This window comes from Colius striatus, chromosome 1 (genome assembly GCF_028858725.1).
Source record: "Colius striatus isolate bColStr4 chromosome 1, bColStr4.1.hap1, whole genome shotgun sequence".
Taxonomy (NCBI): domain Eukaryota; kingdom Metazoa; phylum Chordata; class Aves; order Coliiformes; family Coliidae; genus Colius; species Colius striatus.
In genome coordinates this window covers 178,639,478-178,654,345 of record NC_084759.1, presented here as the reverse complement: position 1 = coordinate 178,654,345, position 14,868 = coordinate 178,639,478, and the positions used below count along the sequence as shown (strand labels likewise).

Below are 14,868 nucleotides of genomic sequence, written 5' to 3'. Positions count from 1 at the left end.
AACACACTGCATTAAATTATTTCTATACTTTTTGTTGTGAAATGGTTATTTACATTAGAGAAAGCCTTGGTATAGGATTTAAATTGATGATTGTGGTTGTTTTTTAATGGAAAAATGTAATGTTGATGTAAAGTGGAAGTTGTCTCATGGTTTTCCTTACATTTCTTCTACCAAAATAGCATTTTTGGCTATGCAATTTGAATTTTTACAGTGGTTTTGTGGGAAGGAAAATAAATACTCTACATTGTCATATTTCTCTCAAACATATTTAATGTGTAATTAGTAGAATATCCACTCTGTGTGTCAGAACCACATATGTGTTAAAAATAGCAAGCAATATGGTGTCACACTTAGAATGCTTTAAGTTAAAAAGATTATACAATGTCTAAATACATTTAGGCTCAAAGCAGCAGAGGTCAACTGGGATAATTTAACTAGGGCAATACTGTAACTACATGGTGTATTTTTCTGTAAGGTGAAGTTGGTATAGATTTAGTTGAGAGGGAATTTGCCAACACTCATGTAAATCTTTCCTATGTATCAGCTGTGTTACACTTTTTCTTTTGGAGCAGTGGGTTTAAAATTTCCATTTGTTTTGACCTTCTCTTTTGTCCCTTCAAAGAAGATCCTTTTGAGTACTAAGCAGTTTACCTGGTGAGAATATACCTATGATTCCTGCTTTGTAAGATTGGCCTCTTTGCCTTATATGTAGCATTGTTGTTAGCTTCTGGCCCATTTGTACCAGCATTTGGTAGAATGAATATGACTGTGGATAGTTTGTAAATCTGTATGTAAATTTAAATATAAAGATACTGTCTTTGGGTGGAATGTGGTGGAAAATCATATTGAAAAATTCTGATTACACTAAAAAAAGATCTGATAAGTAGCTTCTGGTTATCTGACGATGCATAGGATCTAGTAGATAAAATAATTGTGTGTTAATATATTTATAGCTTAGCCTTAGATCATATTTTTGTGGATGTTAAGGTGATCTGCTTTGATCCACGAACTTACTTGACTAGAAGTTTGCCCGATAGTCCACAGCTCAAAATGTAACTAGCCTCAGTTGCTGTTTAATATATTGTGTCACTTCCCTCTCCCTACCCTGACATGTTTATTCTTTTGACCTCTCATAATTCTTAACTGTTTATGTGAATTACACCTACTCAGATCCCAGTGTGTTACTACTTGCATGTTGAAAAGCTGCTTTTTCACAAGTCCCGTTTGAAATTGGTCTTCATCAACTGATCTGGTTAGCAATGAAAAGATGAATGAGGAAACTGTAGTAAAGGTAAATCAGCACTCTTAAATTGCTTTTGAAGTTAAAAATAAATACTAAGTATATGTCCTGGTTTGAGAGCATAGTTTTAGTGAATAAAAATACACCGTGTAATAGCTTGAGAACAGTTAATTTTGGTCCTAATATCCCAATAGGTTTGCTCATTGAAGGCACAGTCAGTCAGCAGTGAAAGACTGCTGGTGCTTGTGGAGGGACCGTTCATATTGTACATTGAAAACTGAAAACCTCTTCTATAAAAGGAAAATAAAAATACAGTTTTAGCAATTTTTGCAGCTATCATACAGATAAATGAGGGCTGCCTAGTCTCAATACCCTGCTTTACTACATTTGTCTCCTATCTCTAGAGCCTAAAGTAGAGGTCATTTGCTGGCCAACGTTGGGCTTCTGCAATTGTATTTGAAGAGTCTTGACAAAGCTTATTGAGAAATAAGCTATCAAAAGACTTTATCCTGGATTGCTCTTAAATACTTTCTGTCTAGTGAAAGGAGAATTTGTATTGAAATAATGCCTGCAAAAATCACTGTGTTGGGCTACTTCCTCCTCTGCCATTTCTAAGCCACCATTGATCAGGTATTATGGTTTTGTGCAACGTCACACAAAATAATTATGTATGGTTTTATGTATCTCCCAATACTCTGTACTAATTAATTACTTGGTTATTTTAATGTTGAGGTTAGTGAACAGTCTTATTTCACTGTATGAACTCTCTGAGTTCATGCATCTTTTCTGTCCTGTTACAGAAGGCCCATGTCTCACATACAGTGTTAGTTTATGCTGTAGGTGTAGGGTTTATTTTCTCCCTTTGCAAAGAGTGCTGAGGTTAGTATTTTTTAAAATAAACTTTCATTTTTAGAGCGTTATAATTGTAATCAGTAAGATGCCTGCAGGATGATCAGGGGACTGGAACATCTTTCATACAAGGAAAGACTGTGGGAACTGGGGCTGTTTAGTCTAGAGACGAGGAGACTGAGGGGGGATCTTATTAATATTTATAAATACCTAAAGGGTGTGTGTCAGGAGGTTGGGACATCCCTTTTTTTTCCATAGTACCTAGCAACAGGACAAGGGGTAATGGGATGAAGCTGGAACACAAAAAGTTCCACTTTAGCATAAGAAAAAACTATTTTATTGTGAGGGTGAGGGAGCAGTGGCACAGGCTGCCCAGAGGGGTTGTGGAGTCTCCTTCCCTGGAGGTCTTCAAGACCCGCCTGGACACATTCTCTTCTGCAGGGAGGTTGGACTAGATGATCTCTAAAAGTCCCTTCCAACCTCTACCATTCTATGATGCTACAATTCTATGAATCAGTGTTCCTGGTTCCTGTTTGGTTTTTTTAATATTAAATGCTATGCAGTAAAGACAATCACTTCTTTTCATCAGGTTTGTCGAAAACGTGTTTCCTGTGTACTGCATTCAGTAGTGCATTGAAAGATGTGAACTACTGTTTGTCGTACACTGACATTTAACATGGCATTTAATAAATATATTTCCCAAAATACAAGACATTCTTGCTCTTCTTATAGTAAGTGGGTACATTTTTACTGATTTCAGTGCATTTCATGTGTTGATGGAATGAGAGTTAGATGGAAGATTCATAGAGAAAATGTAGATCTAAAGCTTTTTTTTTTTTTTCCCTTCACTCTCTCAGCCCTCTTTGAATCCTGGGGGAAGACAAGCATCTGATGTAGTGCTCTTAAACCACTGGAGCATTCGACATTATGATGTACAACGTGGGGACATTGTGTCTTTGGTGTAAGTACTTTTGCATATATTTCAATATGTGCTTAAAGAAATGTTGAACTGTCAGTATTTAATCTAGAATACTACAAATATATATACATATATATATTCAAATATATATATATATGAACAAGAAACATAAAGTTTTGAATAATGCATTATTGTTATTTCTATAATCTGTTTTCAAAACTCAGAAGCTTTCACCTGAAAGGAATGAGAGTAAGGTATTACGTGATATGATATGATATATATGTGTACCAAAATTGCCAAGAAAAGGAGAGCTGTGAGATAGAGAAAACAGATAAAACGTGTGGCTTACTGGAGTATACTTTTTAAGTTGTTCAGCTATGCAGTCATCTTTGTGAGAAAAATAGTATTTCATGAACAATTAACACTAAGTTGTTTTTCCTGTAAGACTCTGGCTACTGAGTATAATTTTAAACAAAGTCACAAGAATTCAATAGTCTCTATAAAGAGTAAATGTAGCAAAAAAACCCCAAAAGTAAAAATTTACGATTATAGTGATGAGGTCTGAGAATCGAGCCAAAAGGTGGCAGTGTTTCACTGTTGAAAGGATTCCAGACTACAGAGGGCAGAAACTCCATTTCAGCCTTAATGTGATACAGAAATGGAATGTCAAAGCGTGCATAACTGACACAATGACATAATACATACTCATACTACATGGTTGGATAGTTTAAACTTAAGAATTTGGTTTTGTAAGTGAAACGCACAATATGTAGATTATAGCAGACCCGTCTTTGGAAGCTGTATTATCTGGATTCGTTTTTGTCATCCATCTCTTCTAATTGTCTTGTTTTTTTGCCTACCTCTTCACTGGAGTGGTAATTTGTATGACAGTCTTTGCTACCATCTCTTAAAGCAGACTCACTCATGTAGTCATCTTTTGTTAGAAACTTAAAATTTACTTCATAGTCTGTATTACTGTGTGGCATGTAAGATTTTATGTAAATGGTCTAGCTACAAGTATGAATTTATTCATTTTTGCAACACCTAATAATACAAAAGGACTCCAATTTCAGGTCACTTAATGAGTGCTTGTAAAATTTGATTCTGCCTGCGTGTACATCCCACTGCCTAAGTCATGCTCTGGCGATTGTTTAAAACAGGGAATGTAGCTGATTAGTAATTAATAGACTGAACAGAAGATGAGCATGTTGTCTGATCAGAAAACAAAATGAATAGTTTAATTCTTATTATACATCTTGAAGGCTTATAGTACTGTTTTCATTTTGCTGGAAGTTTGGGCATGGTAATAAAGATTTTAGATACTGTGGGGTTTTTTATGTGTTCTGAAAAGTTGGCCTATTATTGGTGGAGCTTATGTACACCCACAAGAAGAAGTCACATTGTATTTATGCACTATACTGAGATTTTTCTTAATCTTTGGCGAAGTACGCTGAATAATCAGACTATAGAATTCAAAAAACACTTTAGAACAGTACAAAGAAAATTAAACAATGTAAAAATAATCTATTGAATAGTTTTGATACAGAAATTTTGAAGGATGGTTTATATATCAGTAACTGCTTTTATGTTGCGTTGGTTAGAAGCAGCTTTGGCCTACTAGCTAATTGTAATGTAAAGTTTTTAATAGTGTTGTAAAGACTTGTGGGATATAATATCTGCATGTGATTTTTGCACATTTTGTGAGTTGTTTGAGACTTAACTTTTGATACATGAGGTTTTTATTGTGTAAATGGATTAATATTTTTATCCTTTTCATTTTGATTGTTTGCCTATGATTTCTGTAACTCACTAGTGAATGGGTATCCTGTGCAAATTCATGACTTTTACTTGATGGTCCTCAGAGGATTTGACTGATTTAGGTATAAACAGTCTCTCATAAGCTGCTACTTTTTCTGTTCTTATCAGAAATTCAGATGAGGAAGTGTTGCTGCAACTGAAAGAGGCAGATGGATATGTAAACCTTCTTTCATATCCCACTTTACTGCTTAAGATTTATCCAGGTCTCCTCTTTGCCAGGTCATAGTAGAAAATAACTGAGAGGTTGTGGGAGGTTGGTCTCCTGCCGAACAAGAGCTGAGGTCAAGTATTCCTTCATGGAAGCTTAACCAGGGCCATCCAAGCTCTTTGCTTTCTTTGTGCCATCTGAAATACTGTGTCATCCTGGATGAATTTCTGTCACAACTCTTAAAAAGAATTGTTGAGATCCCAACCGGAAAAGTCCAGTGTATGTAGATGGCCAACAGCAAAACCTTGGAGCAAAATGATGAGTTAGTTTTTTTGGCCCTGGACACCTCAAGAGAGATTCAATCAGCCTGTGATTATGCTTGCGATACTGCTTGCACATACAAAAGTTTTCCCTCTCTTGTCCAATCTAGTTCTTGATAAACATCTATGTTTTTGTCATTTGCTGACTTTGAGTACAAACGAATACCCTGTCCCCAAGCACTTGGTTAATATATTAAATGAAGATTGCATGTTTATGGGAACCTGTTTCAAATGTGTCTCTGTCGACATTATCTTTGCACCTAACTATGCATCACATCCACAGCTGTTAAAATAGGCGCTGTGAGTGCTCACCTGTGCATGTACCAGCTTTTAGATGTGATGCTTAGAATGGCATTAATAATAATTGTATTATTTTCTTTGGTTTGGAAATAAATTTCTTTATCTTAAAAGAGAGGAAATAGTCATGTGGTATGTGAGGTAATCTTTCAAAGATAAATGAATGCATATTTTTGCCAAGCAGACATTGGTCTTTGAGTAACTTTTGTGGTGAAATGGACATTTTCTTTTATAAGAGCTCTGCTGAGGTAGATCCCAATGGTTATGTAGAACTTTATCAGATATTGCAGAGTGAGTTATGAGTAGGCTTCTCCCAGCTGGTTTTACTCTAAAGTTTGAGTGCCAACAGCATTGTAGCTGTAGGAGTATGCATCACAGTGGGGGCTGTACAGCTCATGCAGTTAGTTCCTAGGGAGTATATGCTGCAGCTGCACTGCCTGGTATTAATGGAGATAGTGCTCTTCTATGGGGTACTAGTGGACATTTTTGCCAGTTTGCCTATATATAATTCGGTTTCTACTGTGTACAAATGCAGGCATTGTTATGAAAAGGTGTTGCCAAAGAGTGATTTATAGCTCTAGAATTCATTTCGCTTGTCTCTACTGGAAACCATATATCCTGAATGTAAAACGATGCCCTTTTTATTCTAAAATTCCTGTCTTAATATAGGAAAAAGGTTGTTGCAGCATGTAGAAGATTGCAAAAACAGTGTCTGTAAGTAGAGTGGGTATTTTATCTATATGATAATATTTAAGTAAGCTTTTAAAATGAAGGCACGGCAGTGTTATGTTGAACATTAAGAATGTTGTTTTTTTCTAGAAAAATAAATTTGAACATTCTCTTCTTTCCTTGGTTGAGAGGTTTTTAACAAAGCAGTTAACAATGCTGTATAAATACGGTTAGATTTTGAAATGAAATAAAATACTACGTTAATTTAATCTGGAAAAAGTCAGAGAGGCAGTGCTGTATGTTCTGTACATCGTGAATAGTAAGTTTTGAACTATAATAGCTAAATAAAAATGGGGAATATATTTAAAAACATGTTTTTAAGGTCAGCTATAATAGTAGGGAAATAAATGTTGTATATTTTGACAGCTTCTTGTGAGTTCTTAAAGCACAGTTGCTCTAAGAATTAAAGTGATAACATTTTACATAGAAAATTCCTTGACATTTAATAAAAAAAAGTGCTTCCTATCTTCTATCCTGTTGAAGGATATTAAGTGGCTTCTCTCACTACCTCCTCTGACTGTGAGATTATGTTCAGGCCTTTTGGCAAATTCCCTTAAAAGTAAGTTACTGTAAAAAAAGTAAATAACAGGTAACTGTTAAGTATTTTTGTGCAAGGTAAAATTCAGTGCAAATTCAGGATTCTGGAGGAAGACTAAAAATACTGTGCATAAGATTGTCTCTATGGCTGTGTTCCTCCCTGACATTTGTTCAGAAGAGAGAATTGCATGGAGCACTGGCATAGGCTGTCCGGGAAGGGTGTGGAATCTCTTTCTCTAGAGGTTTTCAAAGCCTGCTTGGACATGTTCTTGTGTGACCCAGGTGGACCTTCTTTAGCAGAGGGGTTGGACTAGATGATCTTTAACAATCCCTTCCAACCCCTACCATTCTCTAATTCTTTGATTTCATGTGAAGGCTCAACAAGTTTGAGTCTCCTCACACAAATCTTAATAATCCAGATTTGGAAGGAGTGTGATCCTTTTCAATTGATAGAAACAAAAGATTTTTCAAATGGTGCAAAGTGAATACATGCTCTTAAAAATATCACTAATTGGAATTTCATTAGTAAGATTAGCCTAGTAAAATAAAAATCAGCAAGAAGCTACTTTTTGAAGGGACTGCATTATATTTCAATCAGTAGGTGTAAGTATGAGAAGTCTTTCTACTAAATTCTGATAGATGTGACATAAATGGATGTTTAATGGCTCTTGCATTATTTTTAAGAAAGCTTCTTTCTCACAAAAATACTGAACAACAGATATTTCGCAAATATCTGTGCTTGACCTTCTTAAGTCTTCCAATTTCTATTCTATTTTTGTTTGTACTTAGGTCCATGTACCAAGTCATCTGTCTTCTGGCAGGTAGGACACTGCAAAGGAGGTTGTGCTGACACAGAAGCTAAATAATCACTTTACTTTCTGTGCCTCAGTGACCTCAGAAAATCTTGTCCTATACTGATCTTTTATCTTGGGAAAAAAACCCTCATTTCTTTTCCTGATAAAAATCAAATATGTAGTTCTACTTTTTATTATCTCTGTTACAATCTCTATGTAATATATATGAGTGTGTTAATACTGTTGGTGAAAGAAAGACTTACATCTTGTGTTTATAAAGTATGTAAAATGCATTTCTTACATAAAGTTTTCAGATACTGTACATGATTGCTGTTTTTATTATGAAGTGCTCATGATGGATGTAAGTAGGCAATTATTGTAATAGCGTAGAAGCTGAGCATTTGTGGAGGACATAAGTTGTAGTTAAAGTTATGGTTATTTAATTTAATCTCTATTGATATGAGTAAAAAATTTAAGAGATTTGATTGCAAGAATAATTACTGGAGAGAGTCTGGCTACAATCTTTAGGCCAAAAAGTAACATATATGGATGTTATGGCTTGCAGATTCCTTATTGGTCAAAATACAATTTGGAAAATTAAAAAATCCCAATAAGTATTTTCTAAAAAGTTAATGATATGGAAGTTAGTTTTATGGCTTGGGCCATCTGGGAAAGAGGTGTTAGTGGGATATTACTGTAAGCGGTGCCAGTGAGAATTTAATAATTGTGTTGATTTTGATTTTATCGTCCTTGCTATTGAATGAAGAAACAAATTGCTGCTTGTTGAGTATTTATTAGAGTATCCATTACAGTACTACACTGCAAGTTTAGTAAAAACCACTTTGTTGATTACCAAGTTAAGCTGATGGGACAAAAGTGAACATTCTGCTTACATGCATTAAGCTAATATAAACCAGAATGTGATCAATTGGTAATAAAAAAGAAGAAATTGTCATTCTGTCAGAGTAATGGATGCCATATAAAATTATTAAATCTACATCAAGTGCTTAATAGGATGGAAGTGGATCTAGAACCTTACTATAAGTAATTTTGGCTCTAAAACAAATGTTGAGTTTTTATAACACAAGACCGTTATCTGATTCAGTTTTTTATTCTAGTTAGCCTCCCTTGAATAAATTTATGCACATCTCTTTGGTTATCAGAAATTCTGTTTGAAATATGAATTGCTATTAGTTAAAAAGTGGTTTAAAACTAATGACTGTTAAAAATGCCATCAGTTTTTCTCCAAGGTATTGCTCTTGGAGTGGCTGAAGAATACAACTTAGAAAAACTTTAAATCATTATTACTGTGTCTTTTGTTGTTGGTTTTTTAATTTATTTGTTTGTTTTTTCTACATATAGTCTTTGTTTTTCACTTAAAATGCAACATTGAGGACTTTGCCAAAAATGATTAAAATCAAATGCACAGTCTATGATATTTAGTTGAATTTACTGCTCAGATAAGTAGCATAAAATTTCATTAAAATATATTCTAGTGAAAATAGAGGGAAATTATTATCTTGCCAACCTCAGTAACAATTCAACAGTATCAAGAATAAGACTATTCTGTATAGGATTACCTACAGATCTGTACTCCTTGGCTTAAGTACTTTGTTTCTTGCCCATCTGTGTTTACGATGGAATAACTGTGAGTTATGGTTACATTGCAACTCAGCCAAATTAGGATGTGAATAATAAAAACAAGTAAGTCATATTTGAAGTTTCATCCAAATATATCAGTGACTTATTCTTTGGAAAGCAAAGAAAATGGGAGATAAACCACTTCTGTTGTTATCTTTAAATGGACAGATGATGTTGTCGTTTTGCGTAGCCAGCAATGAAGCACCATGACAGTCTCTTGCTCACAGCTCCCCATTCACTCCCACCCTCCTTAGGATGGTGGAGGTGGAGGAAAAAATATAAGCAAGGATGTTGTGGATCAAGACAAGGGCAGGGAGGGCTCACTGTCAGTTATGGTTACAGGATACTTGTTTTTTTGCCATGGGACACAGTCCTTAACAAACTTCTCTGGTGTGGGTTCTTCCCAGCAGCAACTGCTTCTACGAATATGGAGTCCCTCCCATGGAACACTGCCTCCTTTGGGCATAGTCACTAACACTGGTGTGGGGTCGTCTATGAACTGCTAACAAATCTCTGCTTCAGCACTCCTCTCCACAGGATGCAGGGGAGTCTCTGCTCCAGCACACCTCTTTCTCTCTTCCCCGTCTGACCTTGGGGTCCACATAGTCACTTTTCTCTCCTCCCAACTCCCTCTGCCACCAGCAGCTGTAAAAGAGAGAAGGAAGGACAGCAAGAAGGAAGAACCCTCCTCTTCTGACTGCTTCTTCTGGCTCAGAACTGGAGAGAGTTTTGAGCAACTTCTTTCAGGAGCCATCTTTACAGCCCCTTCCCCATTACCAGAAATGTCTCCACACAAAACCATGGAAGATGATTAGATGAGATGTTAGCAGCTAATTAATATTCTGCTGAAGGAGGACTGATAACAGTGAAAAAAAAAATTATTCAATTATTTTTACATCACTTTTTAGTGATGAGGCGTATGAAGAAGGGGGAAAAATCCTATTCTAACAAATGAAATAACTTTTACCTGCCTCTATTCAAAAGGAAAGGGAACAGCATAGAATAGATTTTTCTACCATTCTTGATGATGGGCAGTCATAGTATGTTGAAGAGCCTGAGTCCAAGTGGACAGCTGCTTGAAATGTTGCAGAAATTACAGACATGATTTGATTGACTGGAAAACTGTCTCCGATCCTGTAACTCTGCCTTACAGTGTGATGGCTGACTGCCCTGTGAAGGTTGTGTTGAGCAAAAGGAGCTTGAAACCTGCCTTGGTTTAGAAAAGTGTCACTTTTACCTTTTGAAATATTAGTAATTTTGATGTTAGGAATTTACTTTCAGCAGAATCTCGTGATATAAATGCCTACTGCCATGTATATATATAAAAGTAACGGTATATTTTTCCTAAAGTTTTTTTTCTTAACCTTAAGAAAATTTGACAACTTGGATAGGGAAATATTTGTGGTTTGTTTTTTTTTTTCCTCAGTACATTTCCAACTTCTGAGAACTAATTACTTATTATTTATGACTGGCATTGATTGTAGGCACCTAGGAAAGGTTTTACATGTCAGTGAAGTAGTCTACACAATCTCATTGCTGGGAGTGGTGGGAAATAAGATTGTTTCAGCAACAAGTGGGCAATTGCAATAGTCATTCTCTATAGGGTATTCAGATTAGACTCCTCCTTCTTATTTAAATTCAGGCTGAACGTGTGGTAGTATAGGACAAAAAAAGTCATGGGTGTTTATATGGTTACCTTTGCACAAAAATATCAGGTGTATTTTTGATTGTTGTAAGTATAGGTGGACTACAATGTTTGAGTGTGTGCTCAATCTGCTGAACAGATAGCTTGAAGCTTTAGAGGATTGTTAAACTGGAAGTAAACAAATAGCTTGTTGAAAGTAATTTCCTTCCCTTTAAGGTAAAGGACCAGCTGGAGCAAGCCAGTGCACCAGCTATGATTCCTAAGGAAGATACTGTATCTAAGTACTTAAACTTAGGCTACTCTAAACTGATGAAGTGCTGAGTGCTAAATTGATGAAATACTAGATTCAGTTTAAGATAAACTTCTCACTAGATTAAGATCTTACCTTTCATATTGCTTTTTTGAATTGTGAATGGTACACAGTTTGAGTCTAAAGATGCTGTATTAACTTCTATTCTGAAGAAGTTCTGTACTTAGAAAGAGAGGGAGTGATGAAAAATCTTTCATGTGGAGCAACACTGGAGATCACCTTACCATTTTTTCTCCACACAAAACTATTCTCTTTCAGACATACTTAGTTCCTTAACATCAAGGCTTGCATATTCCAATGCTAAGTTCTGTCACCTGCAGTAGTATGAAAGCTTTATCACAGAAATGTACGTAGGGTGTTGTAATGAATCAATGCTTGAACCCTAGAATGCATTAGTTTTTCTTAAGCAATGAAGCTTGATTTTTTTTTTTAATTTCTTTTTTTTTTAAGTCCTAATCTACGAAATACTGAGGTGATATTTTATTATGTGGGATATTTTATTGTGTGTTCTTGGACAAATTATAGTTTAAATACTGCCACAACTGACTTCATATCTTTTAGTAATAACTTCCCCTAAGCCAGTGTAGTCAGTTGTATTATAAGCAACTATAAATATTAACTGTAGAATGTTACTTCTAGGAATATTTCAATGAACTATACATAAGCTGACAAAGCGAATTCTGCTTACGCATCAAGAAATTTATTTCCGATCTAATTGGTGAAGTTGGAAGAAAAACCACAGGTCTTGACCTGTGCTGAGTATATTATGGGCATGAATATTTTTGCATGTAATAAGCAGAGTCTTAGCCTTGTTTTCTGTTTTTTTTCAGCCTGTTAGCAAAGGCAAAAACATGGAATGGCAAATTATCAGGTTTAAAATGATAATTAACCTTATCATCACTGTATTTTCTAGGGAAATGATATTAGTCTGTATTCATGAATGTAACATTAGTCTTTTATGTGCAATCAGCTGCTCCTGAAAAGTGCAACTGAACAAAATTTAGCTTTAAATATGTCGGTGTATTTGTTCAGATGAGAGGGAACCTTACTGCTGTTGTCTACTGTCTGTCTGTTGATAGAGAAATGAAGTCAAATTCTTCTCAGAGCTGAACAGCAAAAGGACAAGAGACGATGGTCACAATTGCAGCAAGGGGTGTTCTGACCAGATAGAAGGAGAAGAATGCAGAATTAGAGTGGCTAAGTCATTAGCCAGAGACACTGTGAAATTTCATTCTGTGTAGATATTTAAAACGTGTCTAGCAAAAACCTGAGCACCCTGATCTTCCTTTACAGATGTGTCTGTTTTGAACAGTAGTTGGAGTAGGTGACTCACAGAGGTCCTTTCCAACCTAATTTGTTCTCTCTGTCTATTTTGAATGGAATTTCACCAATTGAACTTTGGGAAATGAGACATAAAAACTATAACCTTTCAAAATTAGAAGTCAACATTACCAATTAGTGTTTTCAATACGCATTATGATGTTTTAAATTTGTTTTATAGTGTGGAAGTGGAATTTCTAAAAAGCTTTTATTCTGGAGATGTGGTTGTGATATTTGCCTTATAGCGGCTTCTAAAAGACCTGGTCGTGCATTGGAAGCCTATTGTGTTAATAGCTGAACATACAGAGAAGAGTAAGATTGCATTTGGGTTTTATAACTAGATTGTGAATTTGCTAAAGGAGAAACAAGGAGTAGATTCAGGCAGATGTGTGTGGTGAAACAATCAACGGGGTGAGTGGCAGTTTGCATACATATGTCTGACTATTGGGTTATGTTTAACATACTATACTAAAGGGAACTGCTTTGCAAATGTGTGTGGAGAGCAGTTCCCAAGTGAGAAGAGAAGCCTGGAAAAGTACACAAGTAATTGTTTGCTAACTTGTTAAATTTTCAATTAAGTCTGACCAGATTCAGTCGTAAGGGACGGGGTCAACATTTTGTCTGTAAATGAGAGAAATGTGTCAGGAATAAAATATAAAAAATGGCTAAAATGAAGACAAAGAATTAATATGATAGAAAGCTGAAAGCCAAGAGAGAGATGGGTTGCCTACTGATTTTAGTGTAATGGCTGTAACTTAATGACTTGATGTAGGAAAAATATAGAATATTTTTTTCATTTATTTCATAAATAGAACTTAAATTCATTTGAACTTGACTTACATCCTCTCCCAGTATGGAGCAGAACTATCTAGATTGTTTGTCTCCAACCACTCAGCAGCTCAAATTTTTCCCTGGTAGTGTAGGTGTCTTCTCTTATGGCCATCTTTGTGAAATATAAAAACGTAGTGTATAAACAGAAATTTGGACTAGGGAAAGAGGTAGAAGTAAAACCGTAAAATTGTAGTTTACTTAAAACAACAATCCATACCATTATGCTGTTTAAGGTCTCAGTAATTAATAGTGTAGATCTTAAGGCAAAAAAGGAGACATCTAGTAAGCATGTTTCTTGTGATATTTGTTGTTTTGTATGTTTGCTTTAAGGGAAAAATTAGTGCCATTCTCAGAACAATAACTTTGATGTTTCAAGAACTAGGGCAACTGTAATGAGATAAGTGTGGTCTTGCCATATAAAGGGAAGTATATTGTCAGCAAGCAAAATAGCTTCCTGTACACCCAGAAGGCCCACTATGATGTTTGCGTCTGCATAAGATCCCCTTTGCCATCAGAACAGTCTATTTTTAAACTGGTGCTGAGTTTGACCTTAGTAAAGAGATACTGTTGAAGATTTAAAAATGCGTGATCATGCACAGTGTGTTCCTCAGTCCTATAGCATGGTATGTTTTTCTTATGCTGAGATGGTTTCAGATTTCTGAATAAAATAGGAATAGCTTCCATAGAATGTGAAATGCTGGCTTTGTTGTTAACTACATTTCCCTCACTGTGAGCTGTGATTTATTTGTAAAACTCATGAAGAATATAGATTGGTTTAGGTCAATATCATACAAACAGCACACACACGTCTGAGCACTGAAGGACGTTGTTGGTATGGTTGGCATATTTATTGTAATATGTTTAAAATACCTTGCAAAGCCAGGAAATTGTGAGAACAATAATATTTCATGGGTCATTCATGACCTTCTAAGATAATGTTTAACCTTTATGTTCATGATATCCAGACTCAAATATTGAATGTTAGATTTTTAAAAAATAAGTTGACTTAACACTTGTCACCCATTTTGCATGAAACCTGCTTTCCCATGGTCAGTTAGTGCTTTTTGTGCATCAGCAGGACAGCAGTACTACACCTTAATTGACAGAAGTGAGCGCCTCATTCTGTAAGTTTTAAAACTGACAGTGACGGGAAGGTGCAATGTTGAGATGAGTCTTTACTGAGAGAAATTTGTGATGATGTGAAAATGTGTTAGCTGACATTGAATTAAAGTAGATTTAGTAAAGAAAAGGACCGCTGAATGTCTGAACCCAAATTTAGAAGAAAAGTGCGTCTTAATATCTGAAGCTGTCCGAATGTTTTTTTAGTTTTGATAAAACAATCGAGCATATTTATATGGAATATTTCCTCCTGTATAGTTTCCTCTTTTTTTCTGTCCTTTTTGAGGTGTTATCTCAATGGTAATCATTGAGAGAGTTTTGAGTAACTGGCCTTCCATTTTTTTTCTCTGG

At 35.4% G+C, this 14,868-nt stretch overlaps 1 protein-coding gene across 3 annotated transcripts in view; it reads left to right on the top strand.

Annotated features, from left to right (window-relative positions):
* Positions 1-14,868, top strand: part of IMMP2L (inner mitochondrial membrane peptidase subunit 2) — a 472,646-nt gene that overhangs the window by 16,850 nt on the left and 440,928 nt on the right. For all 3 annotated transcript variants that reach the window (XM_061988619.1, XM_061988627.1, XM_061988612.1), the window contains exon 3: positions 2,947-3,050. In XM_061988619.1, the coding sequence (XP_061844603.1) occupies positions 2,947-3,050 (104 nt within the window). The remainder of the gene's footprint in view (positions 1-2,946; positions 3,051-14,868) is intronic.